The following is a 27,618-nucleotide window of genomic DNA, read 5'->3' as shown; positions in this document are numbered from 1 at the left end:
TACTCCCTCCGTCCTTATATCTAAGCACACCTTTTATTAGAGGAAAATGATGCTTACATATAGAGACAGAGGGAGTAAAAGACAAATGCAAGAAACAAAGAAAAAGATTATTGGTCGAGATGATAAGAAACTCTCATACGGTCCATCCTGAGCAACAAGGGAAGCTTCACAAGGGATCGAGGCACAATCAACATATCATTAGTACACATTGTTTCAAGGTTTGCCAAATAGTCGGCGCACCTATTCCCTTCCCTAAGAGTGTAACAGAGTTTGAACACCCAATCCTAAGCCATGTACTTTCTACTAATGGTTATCTCATTACCATAGAATTAGTATAGCAAACAATGTCTTTCAAACCTTTGTCCAACAAATTTGAATCTCGTGCATCAAAGCCAAAACTGTTGCATGAAGAATATTCAAGTAACCAATATTACCACAGAAACGCGCATGAATTCTCCATTGAAGTCTCTAATTAAGCCACCAAAATCTGCCATCTCTAGGTTAGTTTGAGCATTGTCATCCACGTTAAGAATATACGAACCAAATTGGCCTCTTTCCCAAGCAATGAGCCGAGGTTGACTGATACTAATCTCCTTATGGTTGCCACTGAAAGCAAGGTTGTCAAAATCGGGATTTTGCTTCAAGTTGAAAGGGAATAGCAAAATCAAAAATCGTAAAATCGCAATCAAAATCTAAGGATTTTACTTAACTACTTTTGTAGAATCGATATAGGATAGTAAAATCGAAAATCGTAATCAAATCGATGGATTCTACCAAAATAAAAATAATGTTAAATATATGATAGAAATTGCATGTAGTCATAAATGACTCAAAGTTTAAAGTCCACAAAATACTTTTGCATAAATGACTAAAAGCTTAGATACCAAAAATTCTTTACTAGTCATAATAATCAATCCTAAACAACCTAGACAAAATATTTGATCATAAGTAAGTGAGTGACTGTTAAGTTTCAAGACAAAAGACTAGATGCCTAACAAAATATTTAAAAGCAAAACATAGATGCAATCATAAATCACGAAGAAATTGTCAATTATATGGATTATCCCCTATCATATCAACACGTTCGTCTTCATCAATCTCTTACGGTGAAGAGACTGTGCGGTGTGAAAGAATAAAAAAAAAAAACATAGTCTTTTATGTGTTTATAGAACCAAGTCACATGTCAATTGACGAACGGGGCTAAACTTGACCTGCATCATAATAATGGACAGATGCATTCAAAATCCTTTAAAATCTTGCGACTTTGCATGGATTTCACGATTTTGTGCAATTTTACTAAGATTTTTCCCTATTTCAAGAGTCTGCTATGGATTTGAATCGCTAAAGATGAGTAAAGTCGTAAAATCCTGAATTTTAAAATTTAAGTCGGGATTTTGACAACAATGATTAAAAGCTTTAGTCACATCTCGAGTCATAACTTTGATTTTAGACAAAGTGGCCTCTGCCATGAGACGCCTATTGCTATCATCAAAAACATATTTCTAGCACACCAAATGACACACATGGTAATAAGTATCACAATTCTGAGCTACTCAATGTTTTCACTGGACCACATGAAAATCAAGAATTAGGACCCAAAGTTCAAACTTTAACTACTAATAGTATAATATGGTAAAAAAAAAAGTGGCAATGACAACTCATTGCCTAGTAATCTTGTTAAGCACGCGAAATCTAATTCCAAAAGAACCTTGAACACTGATTCTTTGAAACATTGCGGCGAAAAAAATTCAATGCAAAAAATTTGTTGCACCACTGCATCGAGAGAGAGAGGATTCGAATCGGAGAAACCTCTCAATAAGGATAGAAGATTTCAAGAAACAAAACTAATAATTTATTTAATCCATTGGTAAAGTTATTAACATATTCACATGATAAACTGGTGTATTTGTCAAGTGCATCAGGATATAAAATTCAAGTATTGGTCCATGATCCCTAATGACTTCAAATATGCAAATTGAGGAACCACATTCAAGGACTCAATGAATGTGACAGAGTTATATATACAGCGGATAGAATGACGAGTGCGATTTATATACAGCTGGAAGTAGAACTAACAGCTTAAACTGGAATATAAGTCTTTCAGAGCCCCATACAACGGCTCAGCAGCCTCCGGTCTGTCCACCATCCCTAAAAGAATGTCAGATGTGGTGAGACAAGGATTTCCATAAAACTGCATATTTGCATCCATTCTGGTTGCAACTATATTTCCTTCTAACGACGCTCCCACAAATGCACCTACGGTTTGAGAACATTCCATGTTAGTCATTCTTTCAAGCATTCATCATAAGAATAAAATGAGAAGAACTATGATGGGAGAAACTAAATTAGCCCACTCAAATTGGCACCAGAGAGAATCGAACCTGAGACCTTGGGGAGGAGCACACTCTCAGGTCCCAAGTCAATACCAGTAGACCAACCCAAGTGGGTTGCCATAGTATGAATATTATTAACATGGCACAAAATTGCCTAATGGTTATGTAACTAAATGAATCTTGCACAACAAATGTTCTTGTCATTTCAATTCATCCAAAAGAAGTTTAAGAGATAAGAAACAAAGTTTTACGGCAAACTACCTTTACTGCAACTGTAAGTATAACACATGCAAGAACCTCTGTCACCAGCACGAATGTCTGCTTCAAGAACTCTTCCAATAGGTCCTGCAGCAGCGCTACAACCAGCACCAAGAGAAAAATGCATGTGACTGCAAAATGTCCTCACGGCTTTGATATCACGAAGCACGATAATAAAGTCCATAAGTTCACCACCAATCTGTGTCGATCAGAGAAATCGTAAGCATGTCAACAAGCAGGCGCGTAGACCTAACCTAACAGTTTAGTTTTGATTTTAGGGCCTGTATGGATTGACATATTTGAACTTATCTACTGACATAAGCATTTCTGAGACTGTTTGGGCGAGCTTATAGAAACAGCTTATATCAAAACAATTTAAATTTATTTTATCTTTTCATTATAGAAAAAGCTTATATACAAGCACTTAATTAAGCTCCGTATCCAAACAGGGTCGTAATATTGTATTATTAGTGACTTCCTATTATATTTGGTTAAACAAAGCTTTCAGCGAACACAAGATCAGCATACAAAATATACTATAAATATAAAGATTTCAAAAGAAATTATGTGACACATCCTATTCTTTCTTCTTCATTTTCCATTAATCCAAAACAACGAGCACAACCGTAGAGTTATATTTCTACACATCATAGAAATCAACTTATGATTCATTACCTGAGCACCCCATCCTAAACCTAGGGAGAATATTGCTGATGGTGCTGACCATGATCCATCTGATTTTCTCGAAACAACCAAACCAGTACCCAGTTTGTATGAGAGAAATGCACCAGCCTTGACAACTGTTAAAATTGCTAGGCCTTTGGCTTCCTTAAGAATGGCTAAAGGGATTGACTTCTCAGGATTGGACCTGGCAACCTACCAGGAGATACATATGAGTAATCTACTGTTATCATAGCAACAATGCAATCACTTGATTATAATTCACAGTCCATACTTGATGGAATTAGCAACCACTCACTCAAACTAATAGCATACAAGCCTTAGAAGCCCAGATATATAGTAGGACACGGATACAGATACCATAAAATTTTCAAATTCAAGATAAATGTGTGTGTTGGCAAATAATAGTAGCTAGAGAGACATTTACTTTGCTAATTGCTCATTAAATCATAATATATTGACAGTCGATATATGATGATTAAAAAAAATGATCATATCAAATATGCTTAGCTACATGTTTTCCCCCACCTATATCAGTATATAGTTTTATACTGCGAATCTGTCACAAAAAACGTAGTTTATAATAAGATGTACTGAACATATATCATATCCAAGTGACATTAGTGTCTTTAGTTGGTAATAAGTGTCGAAGATATTATGTTAGGTATCGGATGCATATAAATATCGGATATTTGTTGGTGCCGATAATTTTCCATATGAAGTACTTGTGCTCCATAGATACAGGCAATAGGATAAGTCATCGATGAAATAAAATAACAAGTCACTCAATGCAATCTTAGACTAAGCAATAAGAAAGAACGAAAGAAAGAAAACCTTGCAGTAGTTTCTCAAAGTATTTGATGATTTATATATCTCATCCTCCATAGAAAAACCAATAGGAAGGTTAAGCCACCCTTTAGCACAAGTCCAATCCATTACATCATGCTTTGCAACCTGCACAGCATTGCTAATATTACTGATAAGAAAATCCTGCACAGGATCAAGCTTCCCATGGCAAGCATCACAAACCCTCTGCGGATTCCTTTCCCTAAACGCAACTGGCAACAAACACCTCCCCTTCGTACACCCCCGACAAAAAACACCTCCACAAAATCGACAATGATGCCTTCCACGAGTAAGCGCAGTAAACGGAGCACTACACTGCATACAAGCAGTAGCAGAACTATCACGAAGCCACTCAGGCGGCTCGACCTCTAGCACCTCTTTATAAGCACTATAATCGATCTCAATCGGTGGCGCACTTGGCATGTACACCGAAGGGTCAATGACAATATCTCCATCCTTTCCGACGCCAAGGAACGATACATCATTGGTGTCCGATGTTTTGTTTCGTCGGGTCAAAATGGAAAATGCCCTAGAAATCACATTCTTAAACCTAACCTCAGAAGGCTTGTTTGTGAAAGAGGGTATGATACTAACTGAATCATCACTTGATTCGTAACAACCATCAAAAATGCCTAATGCATTTTCACAATAGCTATGATTTTGATTAGCATCATCATTGGAGAATTGCATGTTACAAAGAAAATGAAAAGAATAGAGAAAATGAAAATGAAAATGAACCTAAATTAAGGAGAATAATTAATGGATATAGGTTGGGAAGTTGAAGTAACCTTGGAAGACGGAATTATACGTTGGAATCGGATTATTGTTGTATGGAGCAGCGAGGGAATACACTTTTTTCAAATGTGTTCTACTATTGGCCACTGTATGGATCAGTATTTTGTTTCTTTTTGGAATAATTATGGGCCAATATATGAATTAGGTGTTAGAACTTTAACAATGTAAAATCATACACACTCCCTCCTTGCTTTTTACTACTATAAGACTATTTTACAAACAAAAAAAAAATCCTCTAAATGTAAAACTATCTACGAAATTTTAGATGCATTTATTACTCTTTTCTAAAAAAAGACATTAAATGTCTCTATAAATAAAGGATAATTTGGTAATAGTAACATACATTTATGATAAATTTACCATTTCAAACACTTTTCTTAATACCTCCGATTGTTGTAAACTATTCTTACAAAAAGGGTCGGAGGGAGTACAAGTTAGCATCACAGAGATCGCCGTTAAGAGAAAGCGAGTACAAGAGGGATGACTATCCTCGTTACCATGCAGGTTTTCTCCACACCAATTATCAAACCATTTATCTAATGAGGTGATGTTTAAAGAGTTAAACGGTTGAGACATGACCTCTCTTTGTGCTTGACAGAATGGTCAAACCTATGATAGTTCACTAGGAAAAAAATAGTCCAATGAAATCGATGATAAATAAAATTTGACGTTGAAATCATTGATAAATGATCATTAGTGTTTAATAACACAGGACAATAATTTAAATTAATAATAATTCATAATATATACTCCGTCCGTCCCAAATTGTATGTCACTTTAGAAAAAAATATTTGTTCCAAATTGTATGTCACTTTACAATACCAATGAAACATTAATGTTACTTTTCCTATTATAATCTTAACTATTTATTACTCTCTCTTCTTTCAAGTCTTTTATTTATCTTTCCCATATTATTTATTAAGGACAATTTTGTAAAACAACTCATAATATTTCTTTTCCACACAATATTAATTACATTTCTTAATATGTGTGAAATGCTCAAAACGTCATATAATTTGGGACGGAGAGAGTAATTAATAATGGTCAATCCTTAATTAATTAATTGAATAATTGATCATAGGTACTAAAACAGTATAGATTCTAGTATAATCTTATTTTGTATATATTTTTGTTGATGAAGCTAGAGATTAGTCGATGAATCAGTTTAAGTCCTCAACTGTGATTCTCTTTCTTTAAGGGATTGAAGTTGATTCCCTTTCGTTAAGTATGATAGTTTTTGAATTTTTCGTTACTAGACTAAGAAATGCATACAAACTAAGATTATGGAAGAGTGGTAAATGGATAAAATAGAGAAAATACCTTGTGTGTTGATTAATTTTCTACCGAATACATTGTACATAGTAAGTATTGGTAGCCAAATCTATTCCTGGAGGCTATGTGGTGTACAACCTTGTTTGGCTAATTATGTGGGTAGAGCACGAGTTTATCCTCGTTGAGGTGTTCGTGGAGCCCTATGTTTGTCTATCAGCTTTCGACTTCACAACATGATCCGTTGACAAGGTCCAAAGTGCAGAGCACTTCCTCAAAACATGCTTCGTTTATCGCTTCTTGTGGCGCTATAATCGGTGAGCATTGGTTTAGTGCCTCAATGTTAATTTCTACCTGAGCTTTGACTTAGTCTGATGTCTTCAAGACCCACATACTAGCCAGTAGACTCAAGAAAGAATTTGACAATCCTTGTTTGGTAAAAATAGCACTCAATTGACTTTTCGTCTATTGGGGAAAACTTGTTTAACCTTTAGTAGGGTATTTGTCGATTTCGACTAACAAAATAATTATTTTTAGGTGTAAATAAATGTCACCTGTGTTGTGATATCGATTTGCAAATGATACCACGTAATTGAACCGACTGCGCGTGAACATTGTCATCATTGCGTTGTAAAAGCATGAACTACTCAAATATAGTGTAGAAGAGAGGTGAAGAAGTCCATTGAAGCCTATTTTAATCCAACAGATCAGTAGTCTCGCACTGTAGGTGACATAAATTACTCGCGCACTGAAGCCTTCGCCGTTTTTAAATCCCTAAAAAAAAGATTTGGATTGTATAACTTTATGGAGGAAAAGTTATGTAACTTTGAGTCAATATCCATCATTGGATTCATCTCATGGCTCAGATTTAAACACATGTCTTATTCTTTTTCTATGTTAAAAAATAAAAACAAAATTAGATTGATAGACCCACCATTTCACAAATCAGTACCCATTTTACTGTACCTGGCCGCTATCTCCGCCGCTGGCCGCCGTCTTGGTTGTTGTGCGCCATCATTTTCACCGCGAATCTGTTCAGTGTTTACTGGGTAAAAATCAATGCTCAATGAAATTTGAAATACTCGTTTTCATTTTAATGTCTCAATTCTTTTTTACTATCAAGATGATTCTGATTTAGCACGTTGAATGGATTTTAAAAATACTAGAGAAGATAATTTAGAAAATCATAACCCATTAAATTGAATGGATTTCATTCTCATCAATGTCAATACCCATTTAACTTTCTTTTTATTGTAGAAGCAGCTAGCATGATTGATTGTATTTCTTGTGATTATTGTGTAACCATGGTTGTTTTCATGTTGGTGTGAGTATTTCGTCTGTGTAATTAATGTATGTTGGTGTGTATGTATACAATGTATTTTCTTCAATATCTCCTTTTTTTAGATCCAATCCAATTTGTGAACAAATCAAAACGAAAACGAGGAAGGGTAGAGAGGAAGAACGGGTTGTGAAAATGGTTATAGTCTCTCAATCTAATTTGTTTTTGTTTTTGTTTTTTAACATAAAAAATGACTAGGACACATGTCAAAATTTGGACCATAGGATTTATCCAGTGATGGATATTGACTCAAAGTTACATAATTTTCCCTCTATAATAAAGTTATACAATCCGGATCCTAAAAAAAGCATCCCTTCTTTTCTCCCGCGCATTCTTCTCTCCCGCCGCACGAAAGTCACCCACCGTTGAAATATTTCATTTTCAGTCAATTTAGTCGATAGGGTGTTGTTAATTGCACCCCCACTTTCGTCTCTCACCCTCACCCCAATTCTCTTCGTCATTCTTCTTCTTCTTCCAGCGCCAGCACTTCTCTCTCTCTCTCTCGCATCCATTCAGGTTTGTTTGTTTTCAATTGTCATATTCATTTAATTCAAACTATGCTATGTTTCTTCTTTATTAATTGGGGGAAAATTGAATCCTAGAAATTGAAAATTGAGAGATTTGTATTCTATATATTCTGTGAAAATTGATGATTCATTGTGAAATTGCTGATCTCTGCTTCTGTTGAATCGTTTTTTTATGTTACTTGTTACTGTTCTTTTTCTCCGTTTATTTTAGGGTTAATTAAGTAAATAATTGTTATGAATATTCAGAATTTTGTTTTTAGTCCATAGAGACGAAAAAAAAATAGCATTTTTTTAGTTCATGTCACATTTTAGTTTTTACCTTTGCAAAATGTGTTCAAATCAAGGAAAGGAATTTGAAATTTCATGGAAGCATGATTAATGTCTCTCGTCTAGTTTGTAGTTTGTTTCCCTTTTGTTGTTTTTTGCGTTTTGATCTTTTTATTCTTCTGCTATACTATTTTAAGGCATGTATATGATTCTTTAATTGGGAGGATTTAATAATATTGCTATGTTGAATAAAATGGTGTGGGATTTGCATCTGAATTTGAGAAAATAATGGGTGGCCATCTTAAAAAATCAGTACCTGAAGTGTAGTAATTTGTGGAGGCTAGATGCATGAAAGATGTGGTTTATGGGTAGTACATTTTGTAGCATGTTTGATGACAATGTTTATGGCTACCATGTTTAACTCTACCATGTTATGTCGTTGAGAGTGCACTTAGTGCCAAGAAGTTGGAAACTGTGGGTTCGAACCGGTGCCCCAACATATCAAAATGTGTCTGTAGTCTTTTACCAAGTTGTACTTATGGGACTATATCAATTATTTAATTAGAATATTATCAATGCAGATTCAGTCACGACCGCGTTGGATTTCACTAACATAAAAAGTTATTACGTCGCAGTCCAGACTGTGGTCACGGACCTCTACTTAAAACCTTATATATTGTATTAAAAAAAATTAAAAATTATTTAATTATCAGTAGTTTGACCGCTGTCGAACATCATTCTGACACTGTTCATGTTTCATCACTGTATCTAATGAGGTTAGAACAAAAAACACATTAACACATTCTCTGCTTAACTCTTTTCAGGTGGCCATGCTCTTGGTTCTTTTCATTGAATAGCACTGAGCAACAAAATTGAAAAATAACACTTGCAGAACATTTTCATTGTAAATTTTGATCAATGGGTTCAAGATCTGCGGAAGGAGAACAATCATCGCTCGCTGATGATTATGATGCCTTGATTTCAACCACTGATGTTGAGCTTCTCAAGCGAGCATGGCGTAACGAAAAGGCAGCCCCCGAGATTCTTCGTTTTGAATCTGATTTGATCAACCGCGTCAAAGGACAGATTGAATTGATGGTAACGTTTCGAAAACTCATTACCTTTTACTTTTTGTGATTTCTTATCATAGCTTACCAACTGAAATGAATTTCAATTTTGAAGACATGGATATAAAGTTCAAGTTTTTTTATAAAAAATTTTGAAGTGAGAAAAGAAACGTAAATTTCTTATTGTTGGTTTTTCATTCATTAGTAACCTTTCATTGATGTTTTGGTGGTTTTCCTAGTTACTTCACATTTAATAAATGTGTTTTTCTCCTTTTACAGGAAGAAACTGTGGAGGAGAAATTGTCTGTTGGTAGTGACCCTCTTTCAGTATCTCTGTATCAGATGGACTTAGATAGAACCTTATTTCTATTAAGGTCATATCTTCGCATCCGCATCCTGAAGGTAATCAGTCATAAGCTTTTAGCTTTTACACTCAAAGCAATAGGATTATTTATGGGTGTTTACTATTAAGTCTAAATTAGTTCATTTGATAGAAATTAAGAAAAACGAACCAATAATTTATTGTTGCCTTACCCTCAAGTATTAACAGCGGCCTTATTAATCTTTAACTAGATTGAAATATGATTTTCGGTATAGCCTCTATTTTGCGAGATAATATTTTTTACCACCTTAGTTTCTACCTGTATCATAGGTTTTATGGAATTAAGATACACGTTAATTGTTGAAATATTTGAATACTGATAGCATGACCTATTGCTGTATTCACTAGATTGATTTTTGTTTTAATTTTACAACCATATTTATATTGCAGATCGAAAAGTACATGTTCCACATCCGAAAAACTCAAGAACTTTGGAACAGGCTTTCTAGGGATGAGAAACTTTTCACTGAAAGGTAAGGCTATCCAATGTGTTGTAAAAGATAGCTCAATGTGTTTTAACAAGAAATTTTTCTGACTCAATGCGTTTTAAAAGATAGCAAAGTAGGCTAGTTGGGGTTTTTTAATCTAGTTTTCTGGGTGCAGGTGCACAGATGACCTGAAGGAACATCTGGAGAGCAGTGTTCTATCGAAACTGCCTGAAAATTATCAGTCTTACGAGAGACAATCTGTCATTAGTGAAGAGGATGACATGGGTAATTTACCATTATTAGTTGTCATTTTTGGTTTTGTTATTTCTTATGGACCATTTTGTGTCTGTCTAGGACTCTAGGTATTCAAATTTGATTTTTCTGAAACCAGTCTTGAGAGAAAATTTCTTGCTAGCATTTTGGCAAGCAATATGAAAGATTTTGGAATGATTGGATTGAATGAATTAAACTCAAAGTATGATGATCATTTCTTGTAGCACTATTTTTTCAACATTTTATAAACTTTATGCTTTGTAGCTTTCTTTGCATATTTGACTTGAAGTTGTTTTAAAGTGCATGAATCCCTTAGGCTGTTCATCCTTCCATTACCAAATCAGGATGATGCTAAATGATTTTGATGTAATACTTTATGGTGATGGCTATAGAGATTATTTATATATCCCTGTAAGCACTTAATGACCTTTGGTTGTGCTTAATTTTGAATATTTTGATAGCTAATTCTCAAAAGTCATTTTTACATTCAGAATCTTTCATTAACCATGGAAACCTAGAAATTTGAAAAGATTCATTAACCATGCAAACCTAGAAAATTGAAAAGAGAAGGGCCAAATGAGGGTGTGGGCCAAAATGTGCAGTTAGCACATGAGCTGCCTAAAACCTACAGTGTGGAGAGTTTATGTTAGGAAACATAAGAAGGGTGAGGGAAAAAAATGTTGATGTGGCAGAGAGAGATGGATCATTTGTGTGATGGGTTCTGTTATATTTGGATCTGAAGAAGATAGTGGGAAGAGAGCATCTGTTCTCTGAATAAGCTTAGCACTGGGCAACACCTAACAAACTATATTACTGCTTGCGACTGGCTATCTTATAAACCTTGTCGCTTCACTGATAATAACTACAGTTGGACAGAAGTCATGTAAAGAGAAGACCTGCGGATTCTGTAGTAAAGAGAGTAGATCAGATGGAGGGGAGTCAAATCACTAGAGATAGAGGAAGACCTAGAAAAACTATAAGAGAAACTATTGAGAAAGATCTAGAGATTAATGATTTGGATAGAAATATGGTATTTGATAGAACATTCTGTCGTCGTTTAATCCATGTAGCCAACTCCACTTAGTGGGATAAGGCTTAGTTGTTGCGCGTGCATTTAAATTATTGTAGATTCCTTTCCATGAAAAACCATATTAGAGAGGCTTTTCCCTCGTTTTTTGCCATTTGTGTTTTCACTCTTCCTAATTGAGGGTTTGGATCTGCTTTACTATAGTCATGCTGTCTTTTTTTATGTTATGTCTTTGACACTAGGATGTCTCCTGACATAAACGAACCATCTACAATGACAATTTGTTTTGAATGTTTCAGTCCCAGAACCCAGACTAGACACATTTGTTTTGTGTAGAAGTAAAGAATATCTCACAGGAATTCAACTTGAAGATGGACCTGTTGACGACAGGCAATTATCTTTTCCTCGCATGAATTTGTTCTGCTGTTTTTTAAAAGTTAGAAAGCCGTTTAATTTGATTATGCTGGTATGCTGGCAGGTCGAAGCTGTTTGAGATGGAGCCTGATGTCCTTTACTTCATATGTTACAAGTCGATAAAACCACTTGTAGAGAGTGGGAAAATTGATCTACTATGACAAGTGAACAATGTTGATATTGGTGCAATGGTGCTCATGAGACCCCTCTATTGCTATTGTTACTTGCTAAGATTAGAATTTCACTCGTGACAATGCCCGTTTTCTGAATACTTTTTTATGGAGTTGATCCAAAATGTCAAAGTGGAAGCGCGATGATTTATTCAGTAGGTGTTTTCCTGAATCAAATATTTGTTGTCATTGTTTTTATTTATGTTGTAAAAGATCTGCAGAATAGCAAGCAATATTAGCCAATAGTTGTGATGTTAAAATTTTTGCCACAAAAATTACAAATGATTTGGCATGGTTCAGAAGTATTGTGGTGGCTTAACTATTCTTTTAGGACTGTTAAGCTTTATATATAACATAGTAGCCAATGGTTGCTTAATATTAGCCAATACTCAATGTTTTGAACCGTTTCAGCTTAAAACTGATTCACTTTGGTGTGGTTCTCCAGTTTGGTTCCTTGGTTTTTTTTAACACCCTTGTTTCTTTATCTATAAGTAATTAATTAGTTACTTTTTTTTATAATTGAATCTGAAGGGAGTGATAAACATGTGCAAGATCCTGCTCCTACACTAGCAACAAACTAAAAATGTTTGCCAATAAAAATTTATGGTAAACTAATGTATCTCTCTTAATACGTGTTTTTACATTCATAATAGAAGAAATTCAAAGAGGTTCACCCCTTAAGTTTTAACAGTGCATCAAGATTGAAACTTCATCCAAATCTCTCTATTGTTGCTACTACCACAGTTATGGCACTACCATCAGTTCATTCTATTTGGTGACTGTTTCTTCTGCTTGCACTATCAAGTTTTCATTCACAATAATTTCACGAATATAAAACAAATCACGAATGAATGACATGAATGAGAAAATAAAAATTCATGAAATAATTTCAAAGGAATTGGGAAAAAAAATCCTTTGCTTATTCGTAAAAAAGGTTGCAAATTGCTTTTTTTTTTTTTAAGGAACAAATTGCTTTTTATATCTCAATAATATTAACAGTCGTCGACAAAATTAACACACTAGACGAGTAAACTCCATGATCCAGCCAATCAGCACTTATTCAACAGCCAGACATAAATTTATGTCCTCAGTTTTCATGAAAACTGGTAGAAGTTAGATACCCAGTTCATATTTATGCCAATTATTTTCATTTTTTTTTTTTTGGTAGAGACCAATATTTTCATTCTATGAACATGAGAAAACAACCTCAACTAAGTTTCGAAGAGGGGAAAAAAATATAAATTTCATTACATCACCATCTTAAGATAGATATAAATTGAATACACATCTCATCATATAAATATTACATTACATTCTACCAAAAAAATAATACTACATTACAGTCTGGTGAACAGGACTCATACTCGAACCTTCTTTCCAGGGGTTGGCTCATCATCATAATCGCCACCTTCACCGCCCCCTTCCTTATCCATCTTCTTTCTTGAGAGTATCTTGTTGATTTTGTGCAAATCATTGTTGAGCTTCTGGTCCTTGTTTTGCTTTCTGGTTTTCCGACCATCTTGCATCTTCACACCAAACTGGAATGCAGCTTTTGGCATTGCTTCCTTCTGCTCGTTGTAAGTAGCCCATTCCTCTTCAGTTTCAAAATCCCATCTATGAAGTCGGCCCTTTGCCTGTCAGAATGCACATTTCAGTATTGGATATTTCAACACATCAATTGGTTATAGCAATGCTGTCGATGGCAGACCATGGAGGAAAGCCCAAAATCTGACATACCGGATGAAATATGGCGCCACCATACACGAGTATGGCGCCGCCATCCTTCACAAAGTTGGCCATGACGGAAAGCAAAAAATCCACCACCATGGCCGATAAGCAAGTTTATCAAAATTATTTTTCTGTAGTAGCTATTTTTAGATAAATGCAAGTATCAACGTATAATTATCACTATGCTTTATTTTATTTTGATTTATATGAAATAGTTTACTGAAATAATGACAAGATATATTGGACATTATACCTTTCTCGGCCTTTTGGCTAAGATCAAGTGTAATATCTGTTCTTATCAGTTTAATACTGATATGTGACCCATTGGGTCACACAATATTAAATTACCTTTTTGAGGGGGAGAAGCCACTTCAATAGCTTGCTATTGGGCTTCTCAAGTGTCACTTATGCGTTGCACTATTGCATAAGCTTGGCGCACCCCACCAAAAAGAAAAAAAAAGATATATTGGACACCACTTCAACTAAATAAAAAGAAATACAAGAAGTTCCCACATGAGAAAAGCAAATGTTACTTACCCTTCCTCCCATATCCATTTTGGACAAGTCAGCTTCATCATCACTGTCCACTACCTCACGGTTATATTCTTGATACCCAGGGTAACATTCAGAGTAACTCTCTGAGATGAAGTTAGGATCTTTCTCACGAGCATCTTTCTCCCTCAGCTGTTGAAGTCTCCCATCATCTCGTTTAAAAACTGATCCTAAACCTCGATCCTTCTCTTCTTGAGTCATAAAGCGTGGATCTTGTGGAATATTTGCATCTGGTTGGACATCATAACCCTGCATATTTTGCTGAAGATATTGATCAGGGTAAGCCAGTTGTTCAGCATACTGGTACTCCTGCTGCCATTCCCCTTGGTAGCCACCAACCATGGCTTGGGTTTGCATTACATCATATCCATTCTGAGACCAGACAGTGAAACAAATTAAGATAGGAACTCAATGCACCATCAAACATAATTCAAGCAGAATAGTCTCATGAAAGGAAGAAAAGCACCGACAATATAATTAATTTTTTAATAGTTCTGGATTTCTTATAAAATTTGGCTTAACTAACTTCCGTCCTCACCGACATGTGAGTTTTTATTTTTAGTCCCTATTTACACTGTTTTATTTCTTCCAAAAGCTAAGAGTTGTATGTAATCCCCAAGTGACGAGGTGACTGATGGAATACCATAAATTATTGTTGTTTCAGTACTCATCCCCATATGGCACATTTGATGCCACTTGGAATCTGATGTGGAAGTCGGTTATTTTAAGTTCCTTAAATAATTTTTGGGTTTGTCGTTGGTATAGCTGGATTCAAGTGGGAAAAGAAAAACACAGTTGTAACTTGTATTCAATTTTATCCTTTGAAGATTTTATCTAGAGTTCAAAGAAGATCGATCCCTAAGATTGTGTTTGGATGGGGGAATGTTTTGAGGGAATTCAAATAAGTTGATGTATCCAGAAATTGACCCCTCAAATTTTTCAAAAATTATAATGTGACCCCTAAAATTTTTTGAAATTTACAAATTGATCCCTAATTCAATTTTCAAATTTGGCCCAAAAAAAATAATATTTATAAAAGTTGCCCAAAAATTACGACAATGAAATTTTTTATTTCTTCATCCAAACAAAAGTATTGAGAAATGAAAGTAATTTAATTGAATCATTTAAATTGCCTAGAATTCTAATTCTTTAAAATTTCTCAATTACCTCATCCAAACACACTCTAAAGGAGTCTGTTCATCTACCTTCAATAAACAAAGTTGATGTATCATATATGAGACATGGACAAAGCTCTCAATGAAAAGAAGTTCACAAAGGGTGTGCATGACCCTGCTTAGGGCATGACAAAGTTGTTGGTGTTTCATGGGCTTTGTGCGAGCATTTCCTCATTGCAACCAGTTTTTGCATGATTAAAAACCATGTGACAAAATGTCAAATGCATCTACAACCAACATTGGGGTGGTGAAGGGACCAAATGAGAAGATTCATAGGAGCCTTTAATTAGGAATAATAAATATTGTACCCCTACTCTATGCATGAATTTGACACTGGAGATTCCCCATAGAGAAGTATTTGTGAAGAAGACATAGCTCATTTACAGGGGACGAGACACCAAACATATAGGCATATATATGCAGTCAAACTTTGAACCAGGTCATTCATAAGTGAATGAAGGTATGAGGATGCTGTAAACTGAGATGGAGAGGTGGGTCAAGCGTTGGAGATCGATTGATTTTTTATGTTGGGAAAATCATGCCATCGAGATGGTTAGTTTCACAATTTGCAATAGGTGTGAGACTCGTATTTAGAAGATATAAGGGTATCAAACCCAATACCCAGTGCAAGACTTAAACTAGATGAAATATTACTAGAAGAGAGTGGTGATGTTTATGGAGGGACCTGAGCAAAGATGGTAAGTAATCTAATGAAGGCATGGATGATAACATCTGTGAAGTTCGCAGCAGTGATATTAGATTCAAAGAGAAATGTAGGACTGGACAAAAGATTTGAAAACGGGGGAAGTAGGCACATAAAAACAGGTGTTTGAAAATGAATAAAAACTCCAGTGATGACAATGCCTAAAAAAAGACCCTGTGGGTAAAGAAAAAATGTGAAAAGTAAAATCTCAAAATGAGAACAAAATATTTTAGTTGTTCCAAATGAATGATAATGAATGAGTAGGTGTTGAAGATGATGAGAATGAAGAAAATGGAAATTAAGGGTATCCATACTAAAATGTTTGTTCCATGAGAAGAGACAACATGTATGTTATAACAGGAGTGCGAAAAAATTTCCAATTATGTTGCAAAGTAAATCAGCAATCCAAAATTAAAATACATAGCATCAACTTACCGTTTCTTGCCATCCTTGATCCATCACAGGTGGGATAGGACCATAAACAGGTTCAGGTTCAGGTTCAGCAAAATATTGAGGTCTTTCTTTGTTTTTCGGAGATTCTTCCATGTCTTCAGAGACAGGACTTGGGGGACCCGGTATTTCATAGTTAACACCTTCACCAACAAAAATGTCATCATCTTCTTCTCTAGCAACAGCTGGACCTTGATTCTCTCTTGAAATAATAGGATTTTTCTTCATGGGAGGTGGAGGTGGAAGGATAGGTTCTCTTTCTGTATGATACTTTGTCCCCACACCTTCAACCTTTGCCAGCTTATCCTCTTTGTCATATCCATTACCAACAGCCAAAAACTTCCCTGGGGTATAAGAGAGTGTAAGGAATTTATTACCCATTAAATCCTTTTTTTTAAGTAAAAAATGCATATAAGAGGGGAAAGTGTTTCACATCATTGACCTATGCCACTCAAACTAATCAAAAGCTTTTCACCCCACATCAAAAACATGATCACCACAAATCATGACAGCGAAGCAATAAAAAAAAAAAAAAAAAAACCATTGTGATCTTTTACATAAAATAATAATGCACCTACCAGAAACATGGTTTTGATGAAAACTGTATGAATCAATATTAGCATGCATCTATAAGATAATAACCCTACTTCACAAATAATCTTCTTGGAACAATACCTTTAGCATCTTTTTCCTTTTTCTTCTTCTTTAGGACCTTTCCAGAAGAACCAAGACGAAGGTATGACATTATTTTAGCAATTCGATCTAGAACAGATCCATCAACATTAACTGTAACCATTTCCTGTTCCAAATTAAAGCAAAGTATATTAGGAAAATGTAAAGGTGTAGACAAGCTGTCAAACATAAGAGTAATTGCAGGATCACAAACCTCGGGCACTGGACAATCAGCTTTACTACGGTGCAAGGTTGTTGGAATATCATGATGGTATCCGCTCTCCTACCAGATTAAACATAAGTTATGTCAGAAAAATGCTTTCAGAGAATTTTTTTTAAAAAATATTATAATAAGATTGGATACACTAGTCTATACATGAGTTTAACCCTCAACTTCACAAATGATTTTTCCTGTCATTACTTTGAGTATTATAATGTTAAGTTATCACTGAGATAGCAATGGCTAGGGTACTATGATACTCATCCACATACCGATAATTGAAAAAGTATTCTTACCCACTAGGTAACTAAGTGAGTGTACTCCTATCCATTACTCACATTTTAACTATAATAAATTGATAATAACAAATTATTATTAGGGTTTTCTATCATGTGCAAATTTGCACATGTTAAGAAGTTTAAAGTAGTAACTTTGACTTGGAACTTGTGTTTTTTGTATTAAATATGTAACTTTTAATCAATAATTGTTGGTTTTCAATGAAAAGTTACTACTTTTAGTTACCTTAACATGTGCAATATTGCACATGTTAGACAAACCCTTATTATTATTATTAGAACTTGACTAAACACCGATCAAAAGTCTCCAAAGGAGTGGTTCAGTGGTATGGGCTGGAGCATTGAAGAAGTATTATGAAGGAGTTCTAGGGCATAATCCTCAAATCCCCCTCCCATTAACAAATTAACCATTAAGAATAGGTCTATAAAAAAAGAAAAAACATTTGAATATCTTTTAAGATCAAATCAAGATATTTTACTAAAAACATCCAAACTACCATCCAAAATATTCTGATAGTAGCAGATACACTTATAAGGTCTTTTTCTTAATCTGTTACTCAAATAATTAGACGACCCACCATCTATATTTTGCACTTTTAACAAGATTGATTATCTTATATTCCTATAGGGTCTTCTTGTACAAATTTCAATGTTTATGCAAATGGTTTTTCCATCAGATCTTCTACTTGCCATATGCATGTTGCAATAATTGCATATAGCTGTTCCTTCATTAACTATTTTTTTCTCAAGGTTGTGTGGAAGAAGAGCTATTTTGAAATTCCTTTGATTGAATCAATCCACATGGATTTTTCAACTAGATTTTTTGTTGTTTGAAACAATATTACTTGAGGAGAATGGGGTAGTTATGAAGCACCTAAATCATCAATGATGTAACAGAATTGAGATTATGAGTGCATCTTACTGAACCCAATTTATAACTTACAACTGTCTAGCTATTTTAGCATTGAGTTCAGAGTTGAGATTATATCTACGAAGTACAAGAAAATGCCTATGCCATCAGGTTTACCCTACTCATAATGGATATATTTTGTGGGTACCAAACAGGTCCAATATCCATTGCAATGTGTAATGCGATGCAAATCAAAATAAAGACAGATGCAATATGCATTAGTACTAGCCACTAGTTAAAATATCAAGTCATATGATCATCAGATGGATTAATTTTGAGTCTTCTCTGTCCATATAAACTAATAGTCAAGATTCACTCCTTTCATTTCTCAAATAATTATAAGAACAGTTTTCTACACACATAATCATGCACAAAACAAGAGCATTTGAGAACATCTGTAGATTGCAAAAGGCCAAATGTTCATGTCTTGGAGTACAAGTACACACGCATACATGTTGCAAGACTATACACGCCAATTCTATGATTATAAGAGTATAACCATCATCTATTCTAGTAAACAACAGAACCTTGTCAACAAAATGGAGATACTCACCATATTATAAATGAATGTCATTCGACCAGGGAGGAACATCTCATTTGTCTTGCTAATGGTCTGTGGCTTGACTATCCACTGATAAACTGACTGAAATAAAGAGTAAAAGTATTAATACCAACGGCTGACAATAATTCTCAACTGTCAGCTTCAATTTCAACGTAAATTGTAAAATCATTCTCCAGTTCCTATTTTATATAAATCTACAAAAGAACCTTAGCAACTGCTGTGCGGATTGACACTTTCTGGTCTTCCTTGGGTGCCCTACAAAAGAACAAATTTTACTAAACAATTTTTAAAGGACAATAAAATGCTTTAATTGATAGCAGTACAACCACATAACTACTACTGCAGAAAATTCTGACTCAGTCACCTGGGTTTCCCATCGCCATCATCCCCAGCATCTGGCTTCTTAATCTCACTTCTTACTTTGTTCAGCAAAGCATAATCCAAACCTTTAACCAAATGTGTATGCTCCACATCACCTGACCAATGTAATTAACGCAAACAAGGTAAGTTATTAAAATAACACATTCAGTTAGGGCTTCATGTTTTAACCTACTCTATCATAAAGCAAGAATGTCAAAATGTAATCAAAAGCGTAAGAATATAAACCTGAATAAGAAAATATCACGAGGCATGCAGCATAGGAAATTCAAAATTCCAAGTTAAAACCTACTCACTAGATATTAGAGTCTACAATATATGGAAATTTGAGATCATCGAGGTTTAGGATGACAACTATGCGTATGTGCATCACAAAGCCCGACCCAGCCCCCCTCCTACAAATAAGGAGGGTTGCGTTAGACAAATAACAACCAACGTAAAACTTTGTTAAATCTTTATGGAACAAATCATTGATGATCTGGAAGGAGGTACATAATTGCTAAATTCGAGGTGAAAATTGGAGAATGAACTATTTACTAAGCAGCATGGTTTAGGTAATATTAGGTCTAATTCACAAAATAACGAAGAAACAGAAGGAGATGTCAATTACAAGATCCAACCAGAGTAGATGAAATGGAAGAACACTTAGGGGTAACATTTGACAAAAAAATACCACTCAGAAGTCAGAATTAGATGACACTTTTATCGCACAACTACAACACTGAATGTTGGGTAGTAAAGAGCCTATGAAAAGGTAAGTTCAGTGTTGCACAAATAAGAATGATACAATGGATAAGTGATCAAACAGCAAGATAAAAGTAGAAACAAAAGTATTAGAGAAAAAGTAGGGGTAGACCCCATTGTTTAAAAATGTTAGTACTAGTAGAGACTCATTTACGATGTTTTGAGATTCTTGGAAGACACCTATAGATGTATCGATTAGGAGGCTAGAGCAAATTAAATATAGTCCAGACTCTAATAACTAGGTATAGAAGGAGACCCAAATAACCTATATACAAAAGCATTAAAAGATTATATTATTCGATAAGATTTATGATAAAAAAATTACAACTTTGCTTGATCCATGTAGTCAACCCCATCTAGTGGGAAAAGACATTGTTTCTAGTTGTTGAATTATTGTCATGATGAGGATGACAACAACAAGTGAATGTTCAATTTATTTTTAGGTTTCTAATGCACCAAAGTAATAAACCTTCCCAGAAACAAGAATTATATAGTAATTAACAATTTTATGAACATGCAGAAGAGACCTAAAACAAGCTTTTATGCAGTGTGTCAATCGCAGATCGCAAAAAATATTGGTTTGTTCCAATTCCACTATGCTACAGTACTAAAGCACGCTATCTGTATTGTCGATGGCTCATGGCAGAGAGCCAAAAATGTAACAAACCAGACCAGTCTCCTATTGCTATTTGACAAAACTTTGTACTAAATTGTGTATCGCAGAACAACAGTGGTTTATTAATATTTCATTACACTATAGCGCAGCCATTTGACAACGCTGAATTTAGATTAACAGTTTCCTTGCAAACCAAAACAGCTTTTAGAACAATAGCAGTCTGTTAAACTTTCATTAAACTATAGCACGGCCAGTTGACAATGCTACTTTTAAAATAACTTTCTTTGCAAACCAAGACAGTTTTGAGAACAAATAGTCATTTGTTAAAATTTCATTAAACTACAGTGCTGCTATTTGACAACACTGCTTTAAGACTAACTATTTCTTTGCAAACCAAGACAGCTTTTAGAACAATACAACAACCGAGCCTTTTTCCGACTAAGTGGGGTCGGCTACATGGATCAAACGACATCATAGTGTTCTATCATATATCGTATATGTATCCAATTCAATAATATCTAAATCTTTCGTAATAGTTTCTCATATAGTTTTCCTACATGACTACGTCTTTCTCTACCTTTCTGATTCGAATACCCTCTATCTATCTATCTACTCACCTTACTTCAAAATCTACAAGTCTTTTTTCTACACTACCGGTTTGTTAAAATTTCATTATACCATAGCACAAACCAAGATAATATTAATCATTGTAGAACAAAATAAAAGTACAAGACGAACCTCCAAGGTACTTGCTCTTCTCAATAGACAATTTGTGCGCATCAGATGCCCTATAAAACATAATCAACATTAGACAATACCAAAAAAAGTCTCTTCTAGCTTAACTATCGTCTCGAGTTCAAACTCAAGTTTGGGTATGCAACAACATTAAAACTGATAGTTCGCCACCCATTTGGGTTGCTTGAGAGATTAGTCTTCATAGTTGCGCGCCAATTCACACCCAACAAAAAAAAAACTCTTTTTTGTGCTTCATGCATTGATTAAAAAACAAAAAGGCAAAAATCGAAACTTTACCTGATATCAACGGTACCAGGAGGAGCAACAGCATGAAAACCAAGTTCAGTTTGTTCATAATCAGGATTTTGATCTTCCCTACGTTCTTTAGCTCGATCTCTATATTTTGGCAATTCTGGTTCTTCCGGTTTCTCTTCCCTGTACAAATTCAAACACTTTACTATTTGCACCCCACAGAAGTTACTATTTGCACCTCCCACTCCATAAAAAATACTATGATTTTGTAAAAAAAAATGAGATTGGATGAAACTTACTTGCGGCGAATTGGTTTATCTTTGTGATTTTTCTTCGATTGTGTCATATTTGAAACTCGATTGAAAGTGTTGAAATGTGAGATTGAATTTTTGGATTGAGTTTTGTTTTTGGTTTAGGGTTTTGCGAGGGAACGAGAGAAAGAAAGACGTGAAGCTGCTGCTGGTGAATGAAGGAGATTAGAGAGGTTTTAAATTACGGAAATATCCTTCACTTTCAGGACTTTTGGGCGAAAGTAAGAAAAAATGAGGAATTGAAGGAAAGATATAAAACAAGTAATTTTTGGCCTCTAAAAAAAAATATTTTTGGTTTTTTTATTGAAACTAATTCAATAAATTTTTTTGTTCTAGTGGCTAGAATTCACGTGTTCGTGATTCGAACTCCGACCCCATATAATAATGTATTGTCCTACCAATTGAGTTGTGCTCACGGGACCAATAATTTTTTTATGAGTAAATAGTCAATTTTCCCCCTGAAATTGTAAGTTTCATCAATTACCCCCCTGAAATTAACAAAACTTCAATTACCCCTCTAAAATTTCACAACGTTAGTCAATTTACCCCCTCCGTCAAATTTTTCTGTTAGTGAACATGACGTTTTGCAAATACCCCCCTGAAGTTTTGCACTTATGTGCAAAATGCCCCCCAAACTTAAAAATTTATATTATTTTTTTCTTAAAAACAAACAATTAATAGTTAAATATTAAAGCTAACTATTAATTTTGGAGTTTGGAAAAACTACATACATATATACATCAAAATAGGGAAAAATGTTTATTTTTAAAGTGACAATAATGGTTATTTCTAATAGACAAATTATTATTTTTAGAGGTTTATAAACAAATTAATAATCAGATTTAAATTTATATTTTCTCCTTCACCATCTTAGTCTTTTAACTCCTCCAACTCCTTCAACAATTTGCTCAAACCATTTAAACTACACAACCCCCAATATTAATCCACAAATCATCCCATTATTGTCACTTTAAAAAATACATATTTTTTCCCATTTTGGAGCCTATTTTGATGTATATATGCATGTAGTTTTCCCAAATTCCAAAATTAATAGTTAGTTTTAATATTTAACTATTAATTGTTTGTTTTTAAGAAAAAAATAATATAAATTTTTAAGTTTGGGGGGCATTTTGCACATAAGTGCAAAACTTCAGGGGGGTATTTGCAAAACGTCATGTTCACTAACAGAAAAATTTGACGGAGGGGGTAAATTGACTAACGTTGTGAAATTTCAGGGGGGTAATTGAAGTTTTGTTAATTTCAGGGGGGTAATTGATGAAACTTACAATTTCAGGGGGGAAATTGACTATTTACTCTTTTTTTATTGATAGAGAATTGATTTAATAAGTTCCTCCGTAGTTTTGTCATCGTGAGTATATATCAATTGACAAAATAATGTATTGTTATCTATGTATGGGAGTCGGGTTTCAAACATCAGATACTCTACTTATTTACCTTAACAGATGAATTTTAACCCATCAAACAACTTGACAAAAAATGTTATTTTAGGAAGAAAAATTTGTGTCAACTATAAGTCGTTTTTACAATTTTAATGAAGCTTATATTTTATGTTATATTCTTAACTATTTATTACTCTATCTTTTTTCATTTCTCTGATTTTATCTTTTTCATATCATCAATGAATGATGATTTTGTAAAATAATTCATATTTTTTTCCTAATACTTTCTATTTTTTATACAAAATTGATTAGATTTCTTAATTTATGTGAAATTGTTGAAACAATTTATAATTTAGGACGAAGCAAGTTTAAGTTTTTTTATTTTTATTTTGAGGTGGAGAGTAGTAACTACTAAGTTGTAAGTTAGTTTGTTGACATTACCATCGAGAGTTTGAATATTTTTTCGTTCCGACAAAATTATCAATTTTTTTGTCTTTATAAAAAAAAGACACTTTTTTTTTATCCTTACAAAATTTGTCGAGATGTATTTTGGTCATGTTGTAAAGTCAAGATGTATTTAAATGATTTTTTACACATAAATTTAGGACTCATAAATGTTTTTTTTGGAACATCTGTTTATAAACTCTTAAATATAGACGAACTCAAAAATATATTCAAGAAAACTTTGCATGATTTTAAATAACTTTCTAAATCATTCTTATTTCTTTATTGACTTGTTTGAAACCAATGGAAACCCAATAGGCATGTAGGGTAAATTGAGGATCCCATTATTTCCTTAATGGACCATCCGAACATCCACCCGTATCCAAGTCCATATCACTTAAATAATTAATTATTATTTTAATAGAAACTTAATAAGCCTTTTTCATTATTTGATCACTAATAATTAAGGCCCTTAAAAATAAATAGATAAAATAATTAAAACATATATATATATATATATATATATGCCCATATAATAATTATTGGAATATTATAATTAAATAAATTATAATTAAATATTTCAACATGGCATTGAGACTTGGGTTGGTTCAGAGGTGGGTGTGGGTTTTTTCCTTGTTGCTGCTGGTTGTTGTTGCTACATTGGTTGTTTGTTTTGGGGGTCTGACAGCGTTTTGGGGTGCACGTTATTGTTCCTTTTTGATTGTGAATTCATGTCTTGGCTTGTTGTTTAAGTGTTTTGACATTATGTAAGATCTGATTGTTTTACAATATTGATTGAATTATGGTAATGTTATTATTAGTTTGATATTGAATTTACAATGTATAACTTCTCAATTTTAGTGTCACAATATAAACTCAACCCTTTACACAAGGACAATGATGGATAAAAGAAAACAATATAAGCTCCACAACAAAATTTGTTTTTAGTGTCACGGCTTAAATTTGATTATTGTTCGAAACACATGATTGTCACTCGCTTCAACTAAAAACTTTCTAATTATCAATCCATATTATATTTTTGTTGCCAGTGAAGGAATGAAATGGACATGTCATGTATAATATAAATGAATGAATTAATTGTGTTTGCACTGGACCTGCCAAGTTAAGGAGAAATAATGAAACTGTCGTGTATCTAAAACTGCACATGTATGCTTAGTTAACTGATACTGATAGTACAAAACAAACTTAGGCAACTCACTATTTTTATTAATAAAAATTACAGGCATAAGGTATAACAAAATTACAAGCATCATTTCAAAAGTAATGTTATACCATTCAATATCGTTTTACTCGATTCATATTTTTCAAATTTGACCGTTTGATTATAAGTTTATATCATTTAGATGATCCATGTAAATTTTCACATAAAACTAAAATCATTTGATATGTTATTGAGACCCATCAAGATAAACAATTTATTCATTTTTATAGAACATCGTTAATCTTAGTGGTTCACAAAAACATATCAAATAATTTTCGATTTGTATAAAATTTTACATAGATGACCTATATGATATAAACTTATAATTAACGGTCAAACTTGAAAATATTAATCGAGTAAAACTATATTGAATGGTATAACATTGATTCAACATTACTTTAGTGTAATTTAATTCCTTTTATATATATATATATATATATATATATATATATATATATATATATGTGTGTGTGTGTGTGTGTGTGTGTGTGTGTTGGTAGGTAATATTTTTAGAGAAATGTTAAGGTCACACCACTAGTTCACTCTTTTGACACATTAAATAAAAATTAGTCATGTGTTATATTTTTTTAATTCAATCTACTGATGACTGGTTCATCCTTTTAGTGTTACTAATTATTTTATTTTTTATTATTAAATTAGCTTTTAACTTTTTATCTCATGTGATCCAACTCCCACACACACATTCTTTTCATGTTCACTTTCAGGTTCTTCTCTATCAATGAAATTGGCTGCTTTCATAAAATTGATTAAACCTATTTTCTCTATCAATGAAATCATGTTCATGTTCTAACTTGCTTTCACTCTTTATTTATTTTTTTTATTTCCATTTCTCACCATTGACATGTACTAGTACGACATATTTCCTTGTTATTATTTAAATCAAAGTTTATATTGTTATCATATCATTATGAGTTATTGTTATCATTTCTTATATTAGTTTATTATGATAGTCATATCATATATGAGTTATCGTTACTATTTAAATCATAGATTATATCATGTAAGAAATTTATTTTAAGTAGATGAAAAATATAGAGATTATTATCAAGAGTTTCGAGATGTTATTTCATTTAATACAAATAAGTATAAAATGTCATGTTCTCCTTTTATTGGTGTGAATAATAACTTTCAGTCAAGGTTACTTGGTTACACATTACTAGTAGATTAGACCTCAAATACTCTCATATGGATGATGAAAACATGGCTCAAAACGTCGGGCGTAAAACCTCCAATTGCAATAATATGTGATCAAGATAGAGCAATAAAAGTGACTATCAGAGAGATATTTCCAAACACTCAACACTGATTTTGTCTTTGGCATATACTTAGAAATGTTCTTGAGAAGTTTTGTCATGTATTAAGAAATATGACGACTTTATCAGATATCTAAACTCGAGCATTTATATATCTTGGTTAAAGCAACTATTTATACATAAATGACAAGAGATTGTGAAATTATTTCAATTATATGGGTATGGGTGAATTAAGTCTTTATATGATAAACATGATCATTGAGTTCCTATTTACATAATGGATACTTTTTTTTGTGGTATGTCAACAACTCAGATATATGAGAGCATTAATTCATTTTTCGACAAATATGTAGGTTATAATAAAACTACATTAAATGAGTTTGTTGAAAAATATATAGTTTCCTTGCAAGATAGAGAAGAGACAAAAAAACAAGTAATTGATTTTAATACATGACACACGGAACCGATTCTTAAAACACCTTCACTGTTTGAAAAGCAAATTGTACACATGAAATCTTCATGAAATTTCAAGTTGAAGTTTTGGGATTACTTGGAACTCATATTTTGAATGAGACTAAAGACAATCAAATTACCACCGTAGAAATCTTAGACTTTCAGAAAAATGAAGAGTTTGTTGTAGAGTGGGATGCATCAAAAGCTGAAATATATTATTTATGTCATTTATTTGAGTTTAATGGATATCTTAGTAGACATTCATTGATGACACTTCTTGTTGTCGGTGTCTTCGCTGTCTCATCAATACTTTCATATGGATGATGAAATGTTGCTCCCTCAAAGCAAAACTTCTGGATCCGTCACTGCGTGTGACCTTAGAAAATGTTTACCATCTACACTCCAAGTTGCAGCAAAATCGTAATAATTATATATGGAGAAAGTT

At 33.4% G+C, this 27,618-nt stretch overlaps 3 protein-coding genes and 1 non-coding gene across 6 annotated transcripts; 2 read left to right on the top strand and 2 right to left on the bottom strand.

Moving 5' to 3' along the window:
* Positions 1 to 416: 416 nt before the first annotated feature.
* Positions 417 to 4,808, bottom strand: LOC25486584 (uncharacterized). The gene is made up of 6 exons (XM_013608179.2): positions 4,107 to 4,808; positions 3,267 to 3,467; positions 2,595 to 2,790; positions 2,077 to 2,256; positions 1,207 to 1,211; positions 417 to 638 (listed from the first exon to the last, which is right to left on the bottom strand). Exons 1-6 carry the CDS (start codon positions 4,806 to 4,808, stop codon positions 417 to 419), a joined length of 1,506 nt encoding a protein of 501 aa, XP_013463633.2.
* A 3,019-nt stretch (positions 4,809 to 7,827) lies between these two features.
* LOC25486583 (DNA replication complex GINS protein SLD5) lies at positions 7,828 to 12,469 on the top strand. 2 transcript variants are annotated; one of them, XM_013608178.3, is made up of 7 exons: positions 7,828 to 8,037; positions 9,140 to 9,413; positions 9,662 to 9,784; positions 10,155 to 10,237; positions 10,368 to 10,477; positions 11,792 to 11,882; positions 11,971 to 12,469. In XM_013608178.3, exons 2-7 carry the CDS (start codon positions 9,234 to 9,236, stop codon positions 12,065 to 12,067), a joined length of 684 nt encoding a protein of 227 aa, XP_013463632.1. In that variant the 5' UTR covers positions 7,828 to 8,037; positions 9,140 to 9,233; the 3' UTR covers positions 12,068 to 12,469. The 2 variants fall into 2 exon arrangements, with proteins under 2 accessions (XP_013463632.1, XP_039686442.1); XM_039830508.1 differs by having other exon boundaries at positions 7,828 to 8,039; positions 9,143 to 9,413.
* Positions 12,470 to 13,292: 823 nt separating this feature from the next.
* Positions 13,293 to 22,590, bottom strand: LOC25486582 (suppressor of mec-8 and unc-52 protein homolog 2). 2 transcript variants are annotated; one of them, XM_024776759.2, is made up of 11 exons: positions 22,369 to 22,590; positions 22,115 to 22,252; positions 21,821 to 21,870; positions 19,709 to 19,820; positions 19,551 to 19,599; positions 19,336 to 19,425; positions 17,571 to 17,639; positions 17,360 to 17,483; positions 16,670 to 17,028; positions 14,342 to 14,734; positions 13,293 to 13,710 (listed from the first exon to the last, which is right to left on the bottom strand). In XM_024776759.2, exons 1-11 carry the CDS (start codon positions 22,413 to 22,415, stop codon positions 13,435 to 13,437), a joined length of 1,707 nt encoding a protein of 568 aa, XP_024632527.1. In that variant the 5' UTR covers positions 22,416 to 22,590; the 3' UTR covers positions 13,293 to 13,434. The 2 variants fall into 2 exon arrangements, with proteins under 2 accessions (XP_024632527.1, XP_013463630.1); XM_013608176.3 differs by having other exon boundaries at positions 14,342 to 14,728.
* Positions 14,054 to 14,248, top strand: LOC112419541 (U2 spliceosomal RNA). Its single transcript, XR_003009674.1, has one exon. It is a non-coding gene; the product is annotated as a U2 spliceosomal RNA (small nuclear RNA).
* Positions 22,591 to 27,618: the final 5,028 nt, after the last annotated feature.

Source organism: Medicago truncatula, chromosome 2, assembly GCF_003473485.1.
Source record: "Medicago truncatula cultivar Jemalong A17 chromosome 2, MtrunA17r5.0-ANR, whole genome shotgun sequence".
Taxonomy (NCBI): Eukaryota; Viridiplantae; Streptophyta; class Magnoliopsida; order Fabales; family Fabaceae; genus Medicago; species Medicago truncatula.
Note: the sequence above shows the minus strand (reverse complement) of the source record. Positions and strands in the feature narration are given on the sequence as shown.